The 23,102-nt window shown below is 41.3% G+C and overlaps 1 protein-coding gene across 1 annotated transcript in view; it reads left to right on the forward strand.

Annotated features, from left to right (window-relative positions):
• Window positions 1-23,102, forward strand: part of LOC123970275 (voltage-dependent T-type calcium channel subunit alpha-1I-like) — a 46,368-nt gene that overhangs the window by 19,259 nt on the left and 4,007 nt on the right. Inside the window, exons 11-34 of the mRNA XM_046048266.1 lie at window positions 1,990-2,141; window positions 2,634-2,819; window positions 3,298-3,415; window positions 3,938-4,093; window positions 4,909-4,996; window positions 6,398-6,615; window positions 7,998-8,306; window positions 9,334-9,434; window positions 9,752-9,875; window positions 10,621-10,689; window positions 10,878-11,062; window positions 11,155-11,281; window positions 12,511-12,636; window positions 12,740-12,829; window positions 13,294-13,486; window positions 15,163-15,314; window positions 15,436-15,545; window positions 15,647-15,780; window positions 15,867-15,937; window positions 18,033-18,111; window positions 18,442-18,563; window positions 18,923-19,222; window positions 19,312-19,462; window positions 21,616-22,175. Coding sequence (XP_045904222.1) covers window positions 1,990-2,141; window positions 2,634-2,819; window positions 3,298-3,415; window positions 3,938-4,093; window positions 4,909-4,996; window positions 6,398-6,615; window positions 7,998-8,306; window positions 9,334-9,434; window positions 9,752-9,875; window positions 10,621-10,689; window positions 10,878-11,062; window positions 11,155-11,281; window positions 12,511-12,636; window positions 12,740-12,829; window positions 13,294-13,486; window positions 15,163-15,314; window positions 15,436-15,545; window positions 15,647-15,780; window positions 15,867-15,937; window positions 18,033-18,111; window positions 18,442-18,563; window positions 18,923-19,222; window positions 19,312-19,462; window positions 21,616-22,175 — 3,921 coding nt within the window. The remainder of the gene's footprint in view (window positions 1-1,989; window positions 2,142-2,633; window positions 2,820-3,297; window positions 3,416-3,937; window positions 4,094-4,908; window positions 4,997-6,397; window positions 6,616-7,997; window positions 8,307-9,333; window positions 9,435-9,751; window positions 9,876-10,620; window positions 10,690-10,877; window positions 11,063-11,154; window positions 11,282-12,510; window positions 12,637-12,739; window positions 12,830-13,293; window positions 13,487-15,162; window positions 15,315-15,435; window positions 15,546-15,646; window positions 15,781-15,866; window positions 15,938-18,032; window positions 18,112-18,441; window positions 18,564-18,922; window positions 19,223-19,311; window positions 19,463-21,615; window positions 22,176-23,102) is intronic.

Raw genomic sequence — 23,102 nt, forward strand, 5'->3', positions numbered from 1 at the left:
TCTCTGTGCCATAGAAATCTATTGTCATCTAGAAACTATTAAGTATAAATAAAGAGCCATGCAGTTTCATTGGGTGACATTCCCTCATTTCAGTGAACGTGACCAGTGCAGTTTAGTCTGAAACACCTCAGGGACTTATTTTTTTCATCTCTGGAGAGTTGCTCCGTGTTAGGCAGATGCCACTGAGCACAGTTACTTTTTTACACTGCTTTGTTGGTTTGACAAGCTGTGAGAAATAAATCACTGTATTCACCGTTATGAAGAAATGTCACCCAATGCCATGGTATAGCTTGTTTAGTAGTTGTAGTTTTTAATACCATGGTTTTTATTTGACAACAGCTCTATGCCATGGAAGCACAAAATATATTAGACTTTGGATATGGGGAAAAAAGACCACTTATTATTAAGTTTTGTTGATAATCTTAAAATGTAAAAAAAGCCAGCCATTTACTCTTTAAGTCAATGGTCATGTACCCGATTGAAATGAGAAGCCTTTCATGACCTCTGCCCTCCTGTGAACAAATTTAATTGTTACAAACCAATAATAATAATGTTAAAACTACTAACAAAACAAGCCAAATTGAATGTTATTTAATAAAAAATATCATTATATATACTATAACTTGAATTACTGTTGTGTTAATGAAAAATACTAGTTAACGTAATGCCAGACCGCATACCTGTGCGTTGCAGAACCTCTTGCTTTTCATTTCAACAGATTAGAGCAGCCACACATCTTTTGTTTTGTTTTTACAGCTGAGCAAACTCTACTTAACCCCTTTCTGTCCAAACAAAATACAAATTAAATGTATAATCAAATGATATTAAACATTCTATTATTGATGGACATTATCAAAGGCAAATGTAGATTCCCATGAACGGGATATCTCCTGGAGGGAATTTCTTCAAATGTGGCACAAACGTCTACTTAGAGTCAGAGATGAACAAAATTTCACACAAATGTTTAATGGGATACAACGATGAAGTGATGAAATGTCCAAAAGGTCAACTTCAGTGTGACATTGTGATATCCAGAAAACACTTTTTTTTTGTTCAATAACATAACTCAGGAACAGAAAAGAGGATTATGACCATATTTCACAGTTCGTTGGACACTGAAAACGTGACACTTTTGACTCAAAGGTCAAAGGTCATTGTGACCTCAAATGGAGCTCGCCTAGCTAATCATGACCCTGTAATGAATGAGTTTCACCTACAACTCATAGAGAGACATGACATCCTCGGAGAAAACAAAAGCACCACATTTTGTGTAGCTATACTCCATAAGAATCCATCCTTACATAGTAATCATGTACATCTGTTCCTGTTTAGTCAATGCATCTATGACAATTCTTCATTGATCAGTTCAACAATGTACAGATATTCAGTGGAATCATAAATATGTATCATCAATATAGTGATAACTTCCATTTAAAAATTTAAAAATTCACTTCAGAATCATAATCAAAAAGAGCTTTATTGCCAAGTAGTATTTTACATGTACGAGGAATTTGCTTTGGGGATAAGTTATTTCCTTCCAAGAATTCTCTACATATATTATATAAGTCTGGAAAGACATGGACAAAAACTGCAACTTGACTGGTTGGCGGAGGCATACAACCACAGGGCAGGATTTCCAGCTGTGTTCATAACCACAGATTTTGCATGATGAGCACCACAGTTTGAGAACCACTGCTTTAAGTAATATCAATAATATGAATAATGAAAGTGCATTCACTCATTCTACTCCTAAGGATTGTGGGTGAAAGCACACCTGCATTCATATCCTGGGGCAGCTTCTCTCCATGTATGCAAGACTTTATCCACATAAACCTACACTGTAGCCTTGAAAAGCATTTTAGAAATTCTGAGCATGTTGATTCTAGTGCCAGGCTGTCTGTCTCTGTTTATTTGTTCATTTTTCTCTGTGCCTGTCCAATATCTGTACATCAATCTCTCTTCCTTTTCTCTCCACAAACAACTCTTCAGCCGCAGGAGCTGACAGATATTTTGGAGATCTCTAACATGGTGTTCACAAGTTTGTTCAGTCTCGAGATGCTGCTGAAGGTGCTGGCTCTCGGCCTCTTTGGCTACATCAAGAACCCCTACAACGGCTTCGACAGCATCATTGTCATCATCAGGTGGGGCTCTAGGGGAAGGGGTCTCTGTCTGTAAATTTACCACAAAATGGGAATGCATTTGTCTTGTCATTTGGAAATCCTCACTGCGAGTCAGCACTGCAGTCTCCCAATCTGTCACAGTGAAGCTTGTTCTGGCAGTGAAGCCATGTGGTTGCACTCTTTGTCCAGGGAGCCTGTATTCACTCCATTATGTAGTACTACAAGCTAAATTATATATCTGTGCTTGAAGACTTGTTTACTGTGCCACTGCAGACTCCTTCTTTTTCCATGACTTGTAAACAGCAGTGGCACATTTCCTCTTTTCAGCTGCCACATGTCACAAGAAATATAATGTAGCACTTTCCCTACCTGGAAGGGAGGCTTTTGTGGGTGATAACCATGCTGACTTCCAAAGAGTTACAGCTGAGGTCAAGTACATATTGATTCCTTGGTTGCAATAATGGGAATTTAACTTTGTGTTTATAATCTGCTTGTCATCTGTGTTTGTTTTAGTGTGTGGGAGATTGTGGGTGAGGCAGAGGGAGGCTTGTCGGTGCTGCGTACCTTCCGTCTGCTGAGAGTTTTGAAGCTAGTCCGGTTCCTTCCTGCCCTGAGGAGGCAGCTGGTGGTGCTCATGAAGACCATGGACAATGTGGCCACATTCTGCATGTTGCTGATGCTCTTTATATTCATATTCAGGTATACTGTATTCTTTTTATTTTTCTCTATGGGGCGATAGATAGGTGTAGACAAGACAAAAACGGTTTGTCATACCTTACAGAAATCATACTACTGACCTTTTTCTTACTCTGTTACAAGACATATTACCACATGTATCACCTACATTACATTTATCCATTTAGCTGATGCTTTATTCAAAGCGACTTACAATTGCTATGTATGTCAGAGGTCACACGCCTCAGGAGCAACTAGGGGTTAAGTGCCTTGCTCAGAGACACAATGGTGTCTCACAGTGGATTCGAACCCGCGTCTCTCACATCAAAGGCATGTGTCTTAGCCACTGTACTATCACCTTTTACACAAACACAGTTATTCACACAGGCAGCATTACTGAGTCTTATTGCACAGCATCCATATTAAATTGGCATGTAATGAAAGTATTTTCTTATTGTTTTGTGTGCGTGTGTGTATGTGTTTGTTTGTTTGTGTTTTGCAGTATCTTGGGGATGCATCTGTTCGGCTGTAAATTTGGTTTGCGACAAGACAGTGGAGACACTTTACCTGACAGAAAAAACTTTGACTCCCTGCTCTGGGCAATTGTCACTGTGTTTCAGGTTAGACAAAACACGCAAATACAAACATACACGAGCATATGAGCACACAAATAAATTGATGACATTTAATTGAGAGGAATTTCCGCATCGATACATTACAGCTAAATGTAATTTTGAAATGAATTGGGATGAGATTCAAACAGCAGCTGCTGTTGTCACCAGTAGCAGCGTTGAAGATCTTCTCCATTATTTCATTTGCTCCAATTTGTGAGTGCTCACGCTTGACTTTTCAACAAAATATGAAAACTCTCCCAGTGGGCAGGTAAGATACACTTCAAAAGCAGAGGGGGAGGAAGAGTAATGAAACACGCACTCTACAGGAGCTCATTTAACACTGATGAGCATCATTACTGTTCAACTGACAATGAGATATTAAAGGATGAATCCACTCTTATTATTCTTATTATTATGCTACTAGCAATGCAGGTTGCATTTCTGCTTTATTTTGTGTTTGACATATTGTTTCTCTTACTTATGTTTGACTTTCATCACCTCTCTCCCCACATCTCTTCCCCTCTGCAGATCCTCACCCAGGAGGACTGGAATGCGGTGCTCTATAACGGGATGGCCTCCACCACACCATTGGCTGCCCTCTATTTTGTAGCCCTCATGACCTTTGGCAACTACGTCCTCTTCAACTTGCTTGTAGCCATTTTGGTTGAGGGCTTTCAAGCTGAAGTAAGGGCAAAGATGCATTTGTTTTAGCTGCTTAGAGAAAGAATGAGGCAGAGAGAACGAGACTAATTGAGCTCTGTTGTGCTGATGACACCAAAGCTGCCTACAAGAGAATAATCTGTACCATCCTGCCTGTGTGGTTTTTCCCATCTCTCTCTTTATCCATCACTCTCTTTTCTCTTTCTTTCTCAGTTGTCCTCTATTGCTTCCTCTCTCTCTCTGTCCCCTTTTTTTCTCTTTCTCTCTTTCTTTCTTGCTGACACACACACACACACACACACACACACACACACACGCAAGCACACGCAAGCACACGCACATAAACACTCTCCAGGGTAGGGATGTGTTTGATATCGCCTGCCATTCACAGCTGGTGAGCTTTTGTTGTTTAGTTTTCATCTTTTATCTCCAGCATCAGAGAACACTTGCTCTCTCTCTCTCTCTCTCTCTCTCTCTCTCTCTCTCTCTCTCTCTCTCTCTCTCTATCACACACTCACACACACAGACATACAGATACCCTTTGCCAAAGCCGTCTGCCTCCATCTTTCTGGCGTGAATTTTAATTAAATTCAGTAAAGCTTTATTGGCGTGACTACAGGAGATCGCTGCCAAAGCCAGGCACATAACTCAACTAGAGAACACTGGAGATCCCCTCCGCCCGTCTGCCTCTCAGTCTTTGTCTCTCAGTCTTTCCCTCTCGGCTTATATTTTTCACTTTGACGACAAGTCAACAGACAGTGAGAAAAGGAAGGTGATGACGATGAAGATTATGATGATAGTGGTGATCCCAGTGCTGTGTGTGTGTGTGTGTGTTTTAGGGTGATGCCAACAGATCTGAGACGGATGACGAGAGACAATCTCTTTCTTACGAGGATGAGGAGAAGTTGAGAGAGCTGTACGCTGCAGGTATAAACTCTTAGATCAACTTAGAATTTGACATGGAAATATACACTCACCTACATTTACCTTAAAGCATCATTTTGGTTTAATACAAAGTGTGTCCTATTGTTGTAGCCTTGGTTGCCTTTCTCATGGGTAATAATAACAAAAGAAACACAAGCAGTCAGTTGATAATACAGGTTTTAAACAAACCTCTGGGTTAAAGGGGAATTTCTGTGTTTTTAAACCTGGGCCCTATTTTTCACATATTTTGGTGTAAAAATGATTAGTAGGTACTAAAAGTTTTACGAATTTTTGCTAGTGACCCCTATGAGTGACTCCCAGTGACACCCTTTGTATTTAACAACAAACAGAAGTCTCGATCAAGAACAGTTTTCGCTCTGAAATCTCATGAGAGGCAAATGGATGCAGGAAACACCAGCTGAAAAGAGGGAGAGGAGATTGTTGTGTTCATAGAGAAATTCCTAGCAAAACTTTATTTCCTGACATGACTCTCTTCAACTCTGACTCATGTTTCCACCATCGACTTCCTGCAACAACTCGCCTCTCAAGAGATTTCAGAGCAAGAATACCCCTAAGGAATACGTTGCAGCCACTGCAGCCAGTGCACAGCTGCTGGCTGAAGCACCCTACTGTACGGATTCCAAAACGTTTTGTACCTACTAGTCATTTCCACATCAAAATATATGAAAATTGAAATGAAATTATCCTTTCACCAAATGTGTTTTGAAGAGAAAACAAATTACCCAAACTGTTTAACTGTCATTTACAGTTTACAGACCAACTTCCTGGTTCAACTTTGACGTACCGTACCTGACGTAGTTATATGTCGCACGTGTTTTCCTGTTTAGAAGTCATAAGGCCAAGCAGCCCCTTCCACCCTTTTTGAAGGAACCCCAAAAACATGCAAAATGCTCTATTTATTTTGATACTTTTGCAAATACACACAGACAAACTTAGGGAATTTAATTATGGATCAATAATAATAATAATTCCATTATATTCATTTTTATTGTTTCTTTATTTATTTAAAAACAGCTGCATGTCCCAGAGTTTCTCTATAGAGGGATTGAAAAGCTTCCAACATTGTTATCTATTCTTCCAATGATAAATACTGTCAATTGTTAAACTGTTTTTAATATATTTGCCCATTTTCAATGACAATGTCTGAAACATTGGTATCTGCCTTTTAACATTTCACTTTGTTTATCCTTCAAATTATAAAATGTAAAATACACTTCAGGTCCTCAAATTCCCCAAACAAACAAAATACTGTGGACATGAACTATGTGTCATCATCGGTAGCTACAGCCCTGATCATTACCAAAATAAAACAACCAAAGATTTTTTAAACTGGAATTGTCCTCTAACAAAACTGTTTGTGTCTGCCTGCTTGTGTGTGTGCAGAAGTTAAGATCCAGGCCATGATGCTGAGCCCCAATGGTCTCCTAAACCCAAAAGCCTCCATGCCCCACCGTCTTCCTCCTCCTCCTCCTCCTCCTCCTCCTCCTCCTCCACTGCCGGTCATCACACACACTGCAGCCACGCCCACCATAAACTCCAGCCAGTCACGCCGGGCAAGTGGCGCTTCCATGGACATTAACAGCCTTGAGCCGAGGTCACTGGTGAGCCTTGGACACACGCTTTTACCCACATTATATTATCACCACATTAACTATGAGTAATAAACTTGATTTACAGAAGCACTCAAACAGAGAATGATAAATTAAAAGGAGATAAATCCAGGTGGAGCTGTGCTTTTTAAATGATTAGAATGATCACTTTCACAAATTCTAAATCTGTTATTGCAAAAACATATAATATTAACAGAGTTGTTTAATCTAAATGAGAAGAAAAACTTCAATTTAAGGTACCTTGCAGAGTTTTATTTTTTATTACTTTCAGTGTTTCTCAACAAAACCCATCATGGGTAAAACCAAATATTTTATAACCTGCATTGTTTCAGCTGGCAGTTTTCTTGTTACAGGGCTTTTTGCTGGCACATTGATGAACTAAACTAGCATTATACATTCAGCTGACGCTTTTATCCAAAGCGTCTTACAATTGCTATACATGTCAGAGGTCACACGTCTCTGGAGCAACTAGGGGTTAAGCGTCTGGCTCAGGGACACATTGGTGGAGGGGTCACAGTAGGGGATTGAACCCAGGTCCCTCACACCAAAGACATAGGCTTATCCATTGCTCCATCACCACCGCATTGCTTTCTTTACTTGGCACATTACTACCTGTACTACCTGTGTAAGTGGTGGTTAGGGTTGAATCATATAACCCTCCTTTAATTCATTGACATAGCTTACATTTGAGGTAATTGTCCTGCAGTCGGGCCAGATTCAGTTGTTCAGTTGCTGCTGTCAGTGTTGGTGTTCTCTCCAGCTTTGGCTGCTTGAGTGGTTGGCAATGGGCATTTCCCACTGACGTGTTCCTGGCCTTTTTGTGATATTTCAGGTAGTCGTACTAATTTGCAGTGTTTCTTTTGCTTGCAAAGTCACATATGTGCTCATAATAATAATAATAATAAACATATTGAGTCTTCCTTACCATCTCTAGCGTTCCGTAGCTCTGATATATTTTTGTTGTTCCTTGTCAGTTTTCTTCCACTGCATTTTACTCCCCAGTCTCTCACACATGTTAGATTTGTTTACACTGATGTCCGGCCCCCCTCTTCCTGTGCACTGCTTGTCACCTGGAGTAATGCTCACTTGTCATTTGTTGATACAGCTTAGGCACGAGGTGTATTTGTTTTAATGCATTGGATCTCCCTGCTAATACAAGCATGATGGCAGAATCAAGATTGGGATTGCATTTCGATTAATCGTACAGCCCTAACGTTTGTCCTCATGTGCAGCCCGTTAGAGCATGAGATACAAACAAAAGCAAGCATCAAAACATTGCTCCATAACAACTCCACAGGGTACCTTTAATCCGTGAAAAATCACATTTTTATGTGCACTTCAGAAATCCAACCAGGTGTTACTGTTGTTCTAAGATGTCTTCACAGTCTCTGTGGGACAGTGGGCCAGAGAGCCGTCGCTCCAGCTGGACCAGCATTGGCCGAGCCCCCAGCCTCCACAGGAAGAGCCAGTCGGGGGAAATGGAGTCCCTGCTGTCCGACACACACACAAGCTCCAACGCTAGCAGCAGGGAGCACTCTCTGGACCAGCCGGAGTACCTGCAGGTGCCCATGCTCCACCCGCCCGACTGCAACGGCACCACCTTTCACCTCCCTGACCACTGCTACGATGATGCTCCCCTGGCCACGCTTTACCATGGCGACCAGGAGGATGAGATTGAGGAGGTGCAGCTCTCTGCATTTGTGTTGTTTAAGTGGTTCACATTAAAGTCACAAGGAAAAGGAATTTTGATGGTGTTCCTCTTCTGTTATTTCCAGTTCAAACAAGTTAATAAAAAACTTGTTTAGATGAGTTTAACAGTTCCAAAACTGCTGCTAATTATCTTACAAAGGCATAAAATCCAACCTCAGTGACCGCAGACACAGAAAATATTTAATTAGCTGAATTTAAATTATGAGCAGGGTGGAGAAAATATTAGGAACATTGTTTGAGGAACCTGCTGAGTTGGAATTTTTACATTTACAACTACAATTTACTGTTTTCCACTTTTTCCACGTAAAATCAGGGGAGACTTTGACTGAGTGAACAACAACAATTTATTGACACCTGATACAATGAATATGAGAAGGTGTTGGGAAAGTCTTTGGCGATTAGACCCCATCTTGATGCCAGTGCAGAAACCCCCCACCGATGGAGTCTAGACACTGATGGTGATGATGAAAGGATGAAAAAAGGCTGAGGATCTGGATGTGATGAGGAGAAGGTGAATTGGGGTGGAGGAGGGCCGATTTGTGCTGAAATAACAGCTGACAGCACAGGAGAGAACGGATTTTAAAGCTTGATAGTGACTACATGATTGGCTGTGCTGATCATGGCAAAATCAGATTACAAAACAAAAAAGAGAATGCCCATAGTCAGCTGCTAGAGGGCAGGAAGAGAGAGAGAGCAGGAGATAATCTTCCTGGTTGAACTTGTGTTGAGCTTCATTTCAATCAAGAGAGACTTTTACTGAGTGATCAACAACAATTTATTGACATGTGAAACAATGAATATGAGAATGTACAAAGTCTTTGGTGATTAGACCCCATTGTGATGATGTGGTATTTAATGGGGATGGTGAAGCCGTAGAGGTTTTTTACCAAGAGAGGAAAACAAACTTACTTAATATAACTTGCTTCTCAAGTGGCAAGTCAGTTGTTTAAGCCTGTATGTGTGTGTGTGTGTGTGTGTGTGTGTGTGTGTTCCTTCCAGAGTTTATGTAAGAAGCTGAAGAAGTTGCTGGAGCCATATGAGCCTCAGTGGTGCCTGGAGCATGAAGAGTGGTCTCTCTATCTGTTCGCTCCACACAACCGGTAAATACACACTACACGCACTACACACACACACACACACACACACAAGCACAAGCAGACACCACCCCTGATATCCTCCTGAGTGGCCTAGGTGGCTTAAACCGCAGCACGTGTGAAAATTCACAGCTAAAGTGTTAAGGTTGCTGCAAAGGCTAAGTAAAACAATTTTCACTTTTATCAATTAAATCTGGCCAAGTGAAAACGCACACATTATGTTGACAAATGCAGTGATGGAAGTGATGTGGGTGATGTGTGATGAGTGCAAATCTTGTCAAAAATAGAACAGTAGCGCTTTCCTTGTCTTTTTCTCTTTTTAGGTTCAGGTCGTGGTGTCAGAGGGTCATAGGTCACAAGATGTTTGATCATATCATCCTCCTCTTCATCTTCCTTAATTGTATCACCATTGCTCTGGAGCGACCTGACATACAGCCTGACAGCATGGTAGCACACACACACACACACACACGCACAAACACACACACAAACACACACACACACACACACACACACATCCCTCTTTGACACAACACATTCCCTAGCACCACTTTAACAAAATGCCTAACCCCAACCTTTAAACCTAACCTTAATAGTGGTAATTTTGCACTGAAACTGTGTACCCTGCTTTATTCTGTTTTATTGTTATTACTTCATTGTGTTTAAATGCTTTTTAATTCATTTTTACTTGTTACATAAAGCACGAGAAGTGCAATACAAATAAATGTGTCTGTCCTTAAGCTAAATCAGATTTTAACCATAACCCAGTCCATTTTAAAGAGCCCTTTAAAGAAGTAAGGACCAGCCAAAATATCCTCACTGTCAAGGTTTAAAACTCACCATCAGTCCTCACAAAAATAGAAGTTCACAGAAACACAAAACACAACACAAGCTGTCATCTACAACGAAGCTCATATGCTTATTGCTGATGTAAGAGCTGTTTGGGAGTCATTACAAGAACACGTGCTGTTCTCAGTATATTTTTATTATGCTTCTCCTACATTCATAATGGATTTTTTTTTCTCAGCTCATTATGTAACACGATGCAGTTAGTTAGAGTCAGAATCAAAGCTGATGCTACTGGGACATGACACCCTTAAAATGACGAATGTGCTTCTTTTTGTGTGTCTGCACACACTCTCACTTGTGTTGTGTGTGTGTGTGTGTGTGTGTGTGTGTGTGTGTATGACAGGAGCGGGTGTTCCTCAGTGTGTCCAATTACATCTTCACTGTGATCTTCGTGGGTGAAATGATGATCAAGGTAACCATAACAAGACACGTATTCTGAATGAGCACTTGACTCCAAAGTAATTTTCTCATCTTACTTATAAAAGGGCAATTTTCTCCCTGGGTGGGTATTAGAATAGCTTTCAGTCTCATTTTCTACCTTATATTAGTTTATTTTCCGGTAATTTAGCTGGATCTGTGTGTGTGTCTGTGTGTGTCAAGGTGGTAGCTCTGGGCCTGTACTTTGGAAATGGTGTGTACCTGCAGAGCAGCTGGAATGTCTTAGATGGAGTGCTGGTGTTTGTGTCACTGGTGGACATCCTGGTCTCCATCGCATCAGCAGGTGGTAATCGAATCTTAGGCATCCTCCGCGTGCTTCGCCTGCTCCGTACACTGCGACCACTCAGGTAAGAGTGCGGGAGATTTTCTCCTGTGTTTACTCCATTAATATTATCTGGTGTACTTATGTAGCGTGTCTGTGACTGTGTGTGTGTCGCAGGGTGATAAGTCGAGCTCCTGGTCTAAAACTGGTGGTGGAGACTCTTATCACATCTCTCAGACCCATTGGGAATATTGTCCTCATCTGCTGTGCTTTTTTCATCGTGTTTGGAATTCTGGGAGTCCAGGTAAACATTTAAACTGCAAATTCCCTGTTCATCCTCTGTTGGCTGAAGATAAGCTTCATTATTTTAGTAATTTAGTAATTTAGTAATAAATAGTAAAGATTTTCATTAAAAAATACTAATTTTAAACATATTTTCACCCGGTTTAATGTGCCCAAACATCCAAAGCTCGTTGTCTTTTCTGCTGTAAGAAGAAAGTGTTCACCGTGGTCTAAAATAAACGAGGTGTATCTCTGAAAATGCTTTAGGTAATAAAAAGTGAAGAGAAAAATTGGGAGGAAATGCAAATGAGTTACTGATTATGCACCAGAGTCCCTGGAAGTAATTAAAAAACAATGGTTCATCTGCAGAGGGAATGTGCTGAGAATGTATTTTTCAAATCCGATTTTCATCTGGATTTTGGTATTATTCATTTAATTAATAAATTAACTTTTTTATTTTTTTATTTTAGCAGCTTTTAAATCCGTTTTTAATATTCAAAACAAACTGATAAATTATGTGTTTTTAATAAAAACTTAAAAATAACAAGCCCCAGTTGTACATGATATGAAAGAAAGGATTAATAAGAATGTCATTTTACAAAATAGCGTTTCCCAATCTGGGGACCAGGACCCCCATGGGGTCAAAAGAAAAATCTGAATAGTTAAAGGTGCAAGAAAGAGAAACGTATTAATGTAACACAAAAAGTGTTGAATTTATTATTACTTTTAGCAATTGCTTTTTGCTTTTCTTGTGAAATACTGGATAGTTTCACCTTTTAAGGCCACAAAATCCTTCAGAGACAAAGTTGCTCTTGGTTGAACTGCTCATAACTCATATCCACATTGTTTATTTTTCAGATACTAAGGTCTGTTCTAGAGGCCGCTCAGTGTAAATGCCTTCTGTAAGCTCTCCTTCTCCAGAGTATAAACTAGTTTCCGTATTTGCAAATATTGCTGCAAATATTCTAATTATTGCACAGGAAATTATGCTTGATGAATGCTGAAGCATTCATTTACACGCAGGCATATATTTCTCAAAAACATACTGCCACTGAATTATCTTCTAATGAGAACACTGTAAACTGTAATAACTGTGAGGCAGACTGGACCAGATGGTACTCTTAGAAGTAATGTACAACAAGCCTGTAGACACTCGCGGAGTAATTTACTATACACCAATACATCACTCTGTGAAGCTTTGCCTCACTGTTATGTTTTCATCTGTGTGCACACATCTGTCTGTGTATGCAGTTGTTTAAAGGGAAGTTCTTCTACTGTGACGGGCGCAATGTGAGTAACATCACCAATAAAACCCAGTGTCTGGAGACAGGATACCGCTGGGTTAGACGGAAATACAACTTTGACAACCTGGGACAGGTTTGTCACACACACTCTCACACACACACATCCAGGACTGATACTTGCTCTTAAATACTGATTGCTAGCATGTCGCTGATTTATATGTGTCTCACTCTTCCAGGCGCTGATGTCACTGTTTGTGCTGTCATGTAAAGATGGTTGGGTCAGCATCATGTATGATGGCCTGGATGCTGTCGGAGTAGACCAGCAGGTGAAGAAACACACACACACACACACACAAACACACACACACACACACACACACACACACACACACACATACATGCACAGAGGAAGAGAGAGGTTGTGGGAAGTAAAAAATGAATACAAGACCTGTAAACCATTCAGCCAGTGTATATTGTATTTCACTGTGTTTTGGTTCTGTTTTGTGTCAGTCTCAGGCCCCATCTGATCTAGTCTGCTTCAAGTAGAAAGGGGAAATATTTCAGGAGAGAGGGGAGGTGTAAGGGAAGAAAAAAAGGCAGACGGATAAATAGATGTGAGTTGACAGTCCTTGCAGTTTCAGTGCTGACTCAGGATTTACATTGTCTTCTTGTTTATGCTTTCTCCTCTTCACCCTCTCTCGTCACTCTTTGGTCCTCCTCTTTTTCCTTCTTGTCCCCGTGCTACCTCTCCTCCTTTCATCTTCCATTTTCTCTCCCTGTCTCTCTGCAGCCAATAAGAAACAACAACCCTTGGATGCTGCTGTTTTTCATCTCTTTCCTCCTCATCGTCAGCTTCTTTGTGCTCAACATGTTTGTGGGCGTGGTGGTGGAAAACTTTCACAAGTGTCGGCAGCAGCAGGAGGAGGAGGAGGCACGGCTGAGGGAGGAGAAGCGACAAAGACGGTTGGAAAAGAGGAGGAGAAGTGAGATAGCAGGGGGAGGGTGGAGGGTAGTGCGAGACATACAGTAAATGGCCAAAAGTATGTGAACACCTGAACATTACACCCATATGTGATTGGTGAACATGGCATTTCAAAATCATTGGCATTAATATGCTTCCATAACAGCATCCACTCCTCTTCCCCTGGCTGCAGGTATTTGCTTTCATTTAGCCACAACTCCCATTGCTCCCAGTTTACAATTCATTCTCGCTGCTGGAGACAATACTCAGCCATTCTAACCAGGGTGTCAATGTCCAATGCAGCTGTAACCAGGGCATCTCACTCGCCCCTTGTGTGTGGGTCTTTTCACATTGGGTCAATTTTTTACAGTTCACATCTCTGAAGTATGAAATTCACTTTTAAATGTTGCCTAAATGCCTTCATTTACTATTTAATTGACATGAATTTGATATAACGATGTGTACATTAGAAGACTTTGTCTTCATAGACATGTGGCAAACTAGTTTACTAGTTTGTTTATGTCACTGCTTCTGCAATACCTGTGAATGAAGAGAAGGAATGTTACAGTTTTCCTTCTGCTAATACAATATAGATACAAAATAACGATAAGATTGCGTGCTGTGTAAAGAATTTAAAACAAAAAAAGTATGTAGTACAAATGATGCTTGTAAAACACAAAAAATGTAAGTCAAACTTATCTCAAACAGACAATTTAAAGACTCTCCACCTCTGAAATGCCTCCAATGACATGTGAAAACATCATGGACACGTGACGGAGCCGTGGTGCAACAGGAATGCGATGCATATTCATCCAGCGGAGTCCCAGGATTAGTGAGGTCTGGCACTGATGTTGGGCGATAAGGCCCAAATCTCAATGAGAGTTCCAGTTCATCCCAAAAGCGTTGGATGATGTTGAGATCAGGGCTCTGAGCAAGTTCTTTCACACCAACCTGAAACCATTTATGGACCTGGCTTTGTGCACCAGGACATTGTCGTGTTGAAACACGAAATGGTCTTTGCTAAATTGTTGCCACAAAGTTGAAAGCACACTATTGTTTAAACTGTCATTGTAGCATTAATATTTCCTGCGTCAGGAACATCATTAGAGCAACCACATACTTTTGGCCATACATTGTAGATGTAATATTACACACACACACACACACACACACACACACACACACATGCACACAGAGACATGATGAACCACTTCTGCATACATACTGGATGTGAGTACATGTATCATTTCTGCCTATATTATGCTCAGAAACACACTTAGCACTTGCACACACTCTCTTTCTCTTCTCTCTCTTGCTCTACCTCATTTCTGTCTCACTTTGTCCTTCTCTGCAGTGTAATCTCAAATAGTAGTTCTTTCCTCTTAGTCAGTTAACTGTCTGGCAGCAGACAGCGAGAGTTTTTGCCCAAAGACACCTTGAGGTGCCATGGAGTGTGTGTGTGTGTGTGTTTGTGTGTGTTTGTGTGTGAGTGTGTGTGCATGATGGATAGGACTGAATTCCTTAGGTGGCACTTTTAGTCTGTACACACTCACACACATATGCACACTCACACACACAGCAGTGTGCCACTTGGCACCCACTTCATCAGTGACTTCATAGGCCTTATCATATTTTTCTTTCAAAAGCATTTTAATGACCGTGTGTGTGTGTGTGTGTGTGTGTGTGTGTGAGACGCAGAGGCCCAGGAGAAGCCATATTACGCTGACTACTCCCCATTGCGTCGATCCATCCACACCGTGTGCACCAGCCACTACATGGATCTCTTCATCACCATCATCATCTTCACAAACCTCCTCACCATGAGCATGGAGCACTACAACCAGCCTCAGGTAACCATGGCAACACCTTCCACCACCTGCCCTAGAACCATAGTAATGAAGCTGCATGCGGTGGTACAGTACAGCTACAGTGGGTTTTTAAAGTGTGGGTCTGTGTTTGTGTGTCCTGCAGTACCTCGAGGAGATACTGAAGTACTGCAATTACGTCTTCACGGTGGTTTTTGTCATCGAGGCCATTCTCAAGCTCATTGCTTTTGGCCTGCGCCGCTTTTTCAAAGAGAGGTATCTAAGCTCTCACATTAATACAAAGACACTCACAAACATACAGCTTCATCCTTAGGGAAATTGAAATTGTGTGTGTGTGTGTGTGTGTGTGTTTCAAGATGGAACCAGCTAGACCTCGCCATTGTGTTGATGTCCATTATGGGAATCACACTGGAGGAAATAGACCTGAATGCCTCCCTCCCCATCAACCCCACCATCATACGCATCATGAGAGTCCTGAGGATAACAAGAGGTACACACACAGTGACACAAAACACAAAAGCAGACAAACATGATGATATGTGGGCTGATAAGAGCTTACACATTACAATGTTTCAGTGTTGAAGCTGCTGAAGATGGCTACAGGAATGAGAGCGCTGTTGGACACAGTGATTCAAGCTCTGCCTCAGGTAAGACGAAGCACTGATGCTGTAAAATATCAAATGTCTCTTTAACTGCTAGCCTGGTTTCCAGATCTGAAGAATTGCAGACGACTTTTCATTTAGTGTTTTATCAGGGATGCCCCCCCCCCCCCCACCTAACACTAACTATCGCTGATTCCCCCAAAAGACTGTTCAGTGTTACTCTAATAAAACCACATAACCACCAAACAAGCATGAAGACATCTTCATGTTTAGCTAAAGGCTAATTGCTGGTTCTTAAATTTATCTGTGTGGCTTATAAATCACCAGTTAAATCATAACTTCACAGCTGCTTTAGTGCGATTGTTTTGCTACTGGGTATCTGTGAGAAGATAAAAATATGAATCTGAAAGTCCAGTCTGAAAGCTTATCACACACAAAGACAGCACACAGTAATTTATTCTCCTCTTAGGCAGCTTTGTAAAATTTGTTATCACAGCAGCAGATTTTTTCTCCTCTGTGCCAATGCTGGTGAGCTGAAGAGTAAAGCTAGCCCAATGCTACAAACTACACACAACCAAATATAGTACCAGGTACAGACAGTTGCACATTGACTGAAGCATTCCTGGTGTGGCATTCCTCTGCGATACGGCAAGAGCGATTTATGAGGCCTGGTTCAAGTTTATTTTGCTGTAGCGCTCTACAATGGCACTTGCTGCGTTTTTTGATGCAGTGTCATTGTTGGTCGGACCAAGACATTCACAAACAAAGACTAAACCATCACCTGCAGATTTAAGATGCTGGCTCCTGGCATGGCAATGCTTGTTGATCTGACCTCCACTTTTGTCTAGACAGACATATCTCAACTATTGGATATTCGTGGTCCCAAGAAGATGGATTGTAATGACTTTGGTGATGCCCTGCCTTTACCTCTAGTGCCTCCACGAGGTTTACATTTGTGTAGTGTAAAAAAATCTGTTACTATTGGGTGGATTGCCATTAAATTTGGTTTACACATTCATGTCCCCATCAGGATCAATTGTAAAAACTGTGATCCCTTAACTTTTAAGGGAGCGCCATCGTCCGATCAACATTTTTATTTGTCCAATACCTTGGTTTATGTCCAAGTTCCACTTAGTTGACATAGAACAATGACATTCTCATCAGCCTCAGCTACACTTTGTGTTAAATGCTATCAAGCAAATGTTAACATGCCAACATGCTAAACAAAGTTGGTGAACATGGTAAACGTTACTGCTAAATATCACCTTGTTATCATGTGTGAGCACATTGACATTAGCATTTAACTCAAAGCACTGCTGTGCCTACAGCCTCTAGTGTGACTCTTATAGACTTCAGGAAGGGAAGTTGAAGACTTCAGGAGGGATCTATCACAGCCCCTGGGCTCCGTGGACCCTCAAGGGACCCTTCCAGAAATGAGAGAGTAGAGAGAGAAAGAGGGAATGTGGGTGGCGCACGGTAAATAAGAACAAACAGGAATGCAGGGCAAGTAGACATTTATAAACAGTTTGTTCCTGAAATGCAGCTAAATTAAATCCATTTTAACTTTTCCTCCCAAATGTGAATGATTAATTACAAAATCACAGTGTCCCCCCTAGATCCCATGTTAGTCTACGCAGGTGTTCCAACAAACCACTAAGAATCTCTAGAGCAGCAAAATATCATGATCCTTCACTGCCTTCCCACCCTAGAGAAATGGCAGTTGTCTTTAAAGTGACAGATCACCGCTGGGGATTAAAACCAGGTTTTTACAGTGGTGTCCGGCTGCTTTTGCCCCTGCGTTTCATCAATAAGTTTATCCGTCATCTATTTGGACATGTCCAGACCCCCTTCCATGTGGGAAGGCAAACCAAGTCCCTGTGAATTGCTTAGTAATTAAAACAGGCACGTTTGTAATTCATAAGGACTGGATCCAGGCTAACAAAATCTGAGATATGATTCAACTCCAGGTATCATGATGGCTCCTAATAGTTTTTAAGCTGTAGTGCAATAAGGCTTCTCTGTCTATGGCTCCTTTCTATCTGTTTCCGTCTCTCTCTATGTATACTGTACATGTCTTTTTTTTCTGTGTGTATCATACACTGTATATATCTGTGTGTGTGTGTGTAATATGTCTGTCTAGGTGGGGAATCTGGGTCTGCTCTTCATGTTGCTGTTCTTCATCTATGCAGCTCTGGGAGTTGAGCTCTTTGGAAAACTGGGTTAGTGTGTGTGTGCGTGTACGTGCATGCATGTGTGTGGGTTAGTGTGTGTGCGTGTGTTTGTGTGGGTGGGGTATGGGAGTGTGCGGGCGAGCACGTGAGTGTGTGCATGCATATAAATCGGTGTGTCAGCCAACACTGGTGAGATATCCGTGGTTTACGTAACATGCATACATTTTGTTGCGTTATATACATTAACTATGTCAATTTAGAATCAGTGTTCTAATCAGTGCTCTAATCTACACACAATTCTCTTTCTTCTCTCCCCTCGCCTTCCTCTCTCACACTTGCTGCCTTTAATACTCTTTTCCTTTTTTCATCCTCTTTCAGAGTGCTCAGAAGAGAACCCATGTGAGGGTCTTAGTCGCCACGCTACCTTTGACAACTTTGGCATGGCTTTCCTCACACTCTTCAGGGTGTCTACCGGGGACAACTGGAATGGGATTATGAAGGTTATTTTTCTTCCTCTTCTCTGTGGGAGGTTTTAAGAAGATGGATAGATGACAAGTCCATGTTTGTGTCTGTGCATAAGAGTGTGTCCCAAAGCATCGGTTACGAGGCAGGAGTTGCATTAAGCAGGGAGAATATCACTGTTTCTATGACAGACTAAGAGCTGCTGACACTAGAGGTTTAGAGTGTTTTATTCTTCTGTGACAGGCTGAAGGTTTTTTCACACTCAGAACAATTCTGTTGGAGAAGAGAGGAAGCACAATGTTGTGCATTGATAGATCACCTTAAATCCCTTTATCTCTTATGAGTTTTCTTCAATGCTTCATAATCTCTAACCTGTCCTCTTACCCTCGTCGTCCAGGACACGTTGCGAGAGTGTCGCCCACAGGATCGCCACTGCCTCACCTACCTGCCCCTGATCTCTCCCGTGTACTTCGTCACCTTCGTCCTCACGGCTCAGTTTGTGCTGGTCAACGTGGTCGTGGCCGTTCTGATGAAGCACCTGGAGGACAGCAACAAGGAGGCACAGCTGGAGGAGATGGAGGAGAGGGAGGAGAAGAGGGAGAGGGAAGAGATGAAAGAGAGGGAGGAGGCCAACCGACGCCTCAGCACTGCATCCGTGGGAGGAGACCTGTGGCCAAATGTGGACACACCTGCCCAGGTAACGGACAGGGTGCATGTTCATATTGTGAGAGAGAATGGAGTGGAGGTGACAATAACGATGACAGCGGTGATGATCTCATGTGGCAGGTGCAGGTTGAGGATGAGGAGTGTTCCCATGGCAACCTGCTGAGCATGGGACGCATGCTGTCTCTCCCCAGCGACAGCTACGTTCAGCCACTCAGATGCTCCCCTTTTCCTCCCATTGGCTATGAGGCCCACTCCAGCTACAGCTACTCGGGTAATTTGGTTCTATATAGCCAATTAAATTAAGGGACATGTTTTACTGTGCTATAACCACTAACTGATTGCTGTAAAGATTATTGCTCCCATAAATAGCATATAAGGCAGTTTAGATGTGATGTGGTACAATGAGAGGCACTGTTATTGTAGACCTAAAAAATACCTCTTTATTAAGAAGGATGTTTTTTTAATATTGGTGACAAATTGGTAGGACTAGTGTATCCTTGCGAAACACATGGTTGACACTTTTTCCCACTACTGCTGGTCCCTTCCCATCCTTAGTTTTTATGCTTGTGACATCACACTGGGGGAAACTTTTAAATACCTTTTTTTTTTTAAACTGAATACAATCAGATAAATGACAGAAAGATAGAATATATTAAGAAAATAAATTGAAAGTTACATTTTTATTGTCTGGGAAGATTCTCAGTCATCCAGGTCATAGTTAACTGTTAAAATCAAGGGCACCTATACTTGGTTTAAAGGCTTCTTCAGTTCTTCTTCAGAACTGAAGAAGCCTTTTGGAAGAGAGGCGAAATGTCTTCAAGTATCTTCAATCAAGTCCAGTTGCCCTTGATTTTAACCTTCCCTGGATACATGTTTATTATAATGAACAAATCCCATGTAACAACCAAAAACCAGCAATGGGTCCGTCTCTTAGTACTTCCAACTTACCTACCCTGTCTGTGGCACTCAGCTCCGCAGGCCTATTCTGTTTTTTTGAAGGTTCTGTATATGAGATTCTGAACATTAATATAGCAGAAATGTAAACATATAGTGGCGAAATGGTGTCTGAGCAGAGAATGACATCACACTCCATCTGTCTGTGTTGTTAGTCTGGCCTGTCTGTGCTTTGTTTATACAGACGTTCTGGCCGCACGTGGATGTTGGTGCATGGGAGTCCCTCCATGTGAAAGTGTTTTTGTGGAGAGTGATATAACGGCTGTTTCTTTTGTCATCTAACGCAGTGAATTAAGGATTTATTTTGACCAAACCAGAGTTGGTGATTGTTGGAACAATGGAAAGACAAAGACTGTTGATTAGTTTTATTTTGTTTCTGTTGAGTTTCTGTGTATGTAAATATGACCTACACGGTAAAATTATTGGGGGGGTTTTCAATCTAGTGGCGAGCGAGAGTAAATTTATTTGTCACATAACAAAAAGGTCTGTCTCTGTAGTGATCCTTTCTATAATGTTGTCAGACATTAGAATAACAATCTGAGCCTGTCAGTGGAAAAAACAAGCAGTTTTAGTGGACATAGTTTGACTGGTGCATTCATCCCCGGCAGTCGTTGCAGCCCGTTTCGAGGCTGCTAGATGAAGAGTAGAACCAGAATATTTCAGTAATTTAAATCAATCTATCTATTTTTTTTCCAACCAAACCAGAGCTGGTAATTGTTGGAATAGTGAAAACACTAAGAAAAAAAGTTTCTGTGAGAAACTGTGTTTTTGTTTCTGTCCAGTTTGAATAAAGTGTGTTTTACGATGATCTGCAAGGTTAAATTACAGTTTTCATAATGGAGTCTGATGGGCCGTAGCACAGTTGGGTCTATTTTCAGTTGTGGATTAATACATATTGGGTGTTCCAGTGAGTATTTACAGCAGCAGGAAGGCGTGTGTTATTTTTTTCTTAACCTTTGTTCACCCAGGAAGAAGCCTGTTGAGAAATAATCTGGCCAAGAAAGGCAGCTTTGTGGGATTGACACAAAATTAATTATGGTATTTATATTCACAGGGATAAAGAAACATGTCACATAGTAAAACACTGTGGTTCATTCATGGGTTTTTGCACAAAGATGGAGGTCTATTGCACAGAGGAATAAATTAAATCAGGCTTTGGATAGACAGAAAATACTTGTTTATTGGCTTTGGAATACTTGTTAAGAGCTCCCTAAGATAGTACCCATTTAACTTTAAAATTGACGTCTGCTAATCATATGAAGACTGTCCTGTTGAGTAAGAGTAAATCTGTGTATTAATTTGAAACAAGAAATTAAATGATCTTGTAACTTTACCTCTTGTATCATATATTAGACAAAAATACTCATTAACATAGGATATTGTAAGAAGGTGAAGTTTCTAAAATAGAAGAGCTGATGGGGATTTCTTTTCATCAGTGTGTCCATATTATCTTTGCCACATTTTCTGCAGGCTCCATGTCATCTCTGGGCTCCAGTGGAGGTGGCTCACTGCTGCAGGTTCCTGGAGCTCTGCCTGCCATCAGCCACGCTTCACTGGGGTCAGGCCGCAGCTTGAGGCCAAAGATCTGCCTCAGCACCTCTCAGAGCATCGACAGACACTCCCTACACAGACTCAGTCCAGCTGACAGTATAGAGAAACACAGGCTTAGTCCGGCTCACAGAATAAACAGACACAGACTCAACTCAGCTCACAGCATTGATGGATACAAGTTCAGCCCGGCCCATCGAATAAACAGACACAGACTCAGCTCTACTCACAGTATGGACGGATACAGGCTTAATCCAGACCACAGCACAGACAGACCTAAACTCATGTACAGCCACAGTATAGACAGACATCCCTCACTCAGAGTGAGTCCCACCCACAGTGCCAGCAAACATCCTTCACATTGGCTCAGTCCTGAAGACAGCTTAGACAGAAACAAGCTGAGTCCCTCCTACGTTCCAGATAGTTCAGCCCTAAAGAGACCAGCATCCTTTCACACTGCCAGCAGACAGTTACGGAGACAGGTGTGTTATTATCTCTTCTCTTCTCACACAATTGTTTATACAATTTTTTGCTCATTATACAAATTGCGTACTTAAAATGTACAGGCCAAAATACTGTAACCGTATTCAGTACCATTATTCCGATGAAGAAATTTATTCTCTTTTTCGTCGTGGAAGACCAAATGCAGGGAACCAGACGCCTTTGACAGAAACAGTAATTGTAACGTTACCGTTGGTGGTTGTTTTTTTTTGTGACTTTAAAAGCAAGTCTGGTGGCTTTGAATAGAGCAATTTAACAACTATTTCTGGTTAAACAAAGGGTCTTCTTCTTTAAATAATAATTCAATTACATTCAATGCTATTACTATCTCAGAAAGGGTCCTGGACCCTGGTGGAAAGGTGAAGATTGTAGATAGAGTTGTTGTTGTGGGGGACACCTGTGAGGTTGAAGGAGTGTTTTTGTTTGGCTGATAAAAGAGAACTGCTTGACCTGAGAAGGTTCCTGCATTCGGTCTTCCACGATGATACAGAGAAAAAATAAAATAATATATATACACACACACACACACACACAGTGGGGGAAATAAGTATTTGACCCCTTGCTGATTTTGCAGGTTTGCCCACTTACAAAGAATGCAACGATCTATAATTTTAATCATATGTACATTCTAACAGTGAAAGACAGAATCCCAAAGAAAATTCCAGAAAATCACATCATATGAATTTATTAAAATTGATAACCATCTGATGAGGAAAAACAAGTATTTGACCCCCTGGACAAACAGCATGTTAATATTTTGTAGAAAAGCCATTATTGGCCAGCACAGATGTCAAACGGTTTTTATAGTTGGTGACAAGGTTTGCGCACATTTCGGCAGGGATGTTGGCCCACTCCTCCCTGCAGACAGCCTCCAAATCATTCAGGTTCCGAGGTTGTCGCCTGGCAAC

The sequence above is a fragment of the Micropterus dolomieu genome, linkage group LG04 (assembly GCF_021292245.1).
Source record: "Micropterus dolomieu isolate WLL.071019.BEF.003 ecotype Adirondacks linkage group LG04, ASM2129224v1, whole genome shotgun sequence".
Taxonomy (NCBI): Eukaryota; Metazoa; Chordata; class Actinopteri; order Centrarchiformes; family Centrarchidae; genus Micropterus; species Micropterus dolomieu.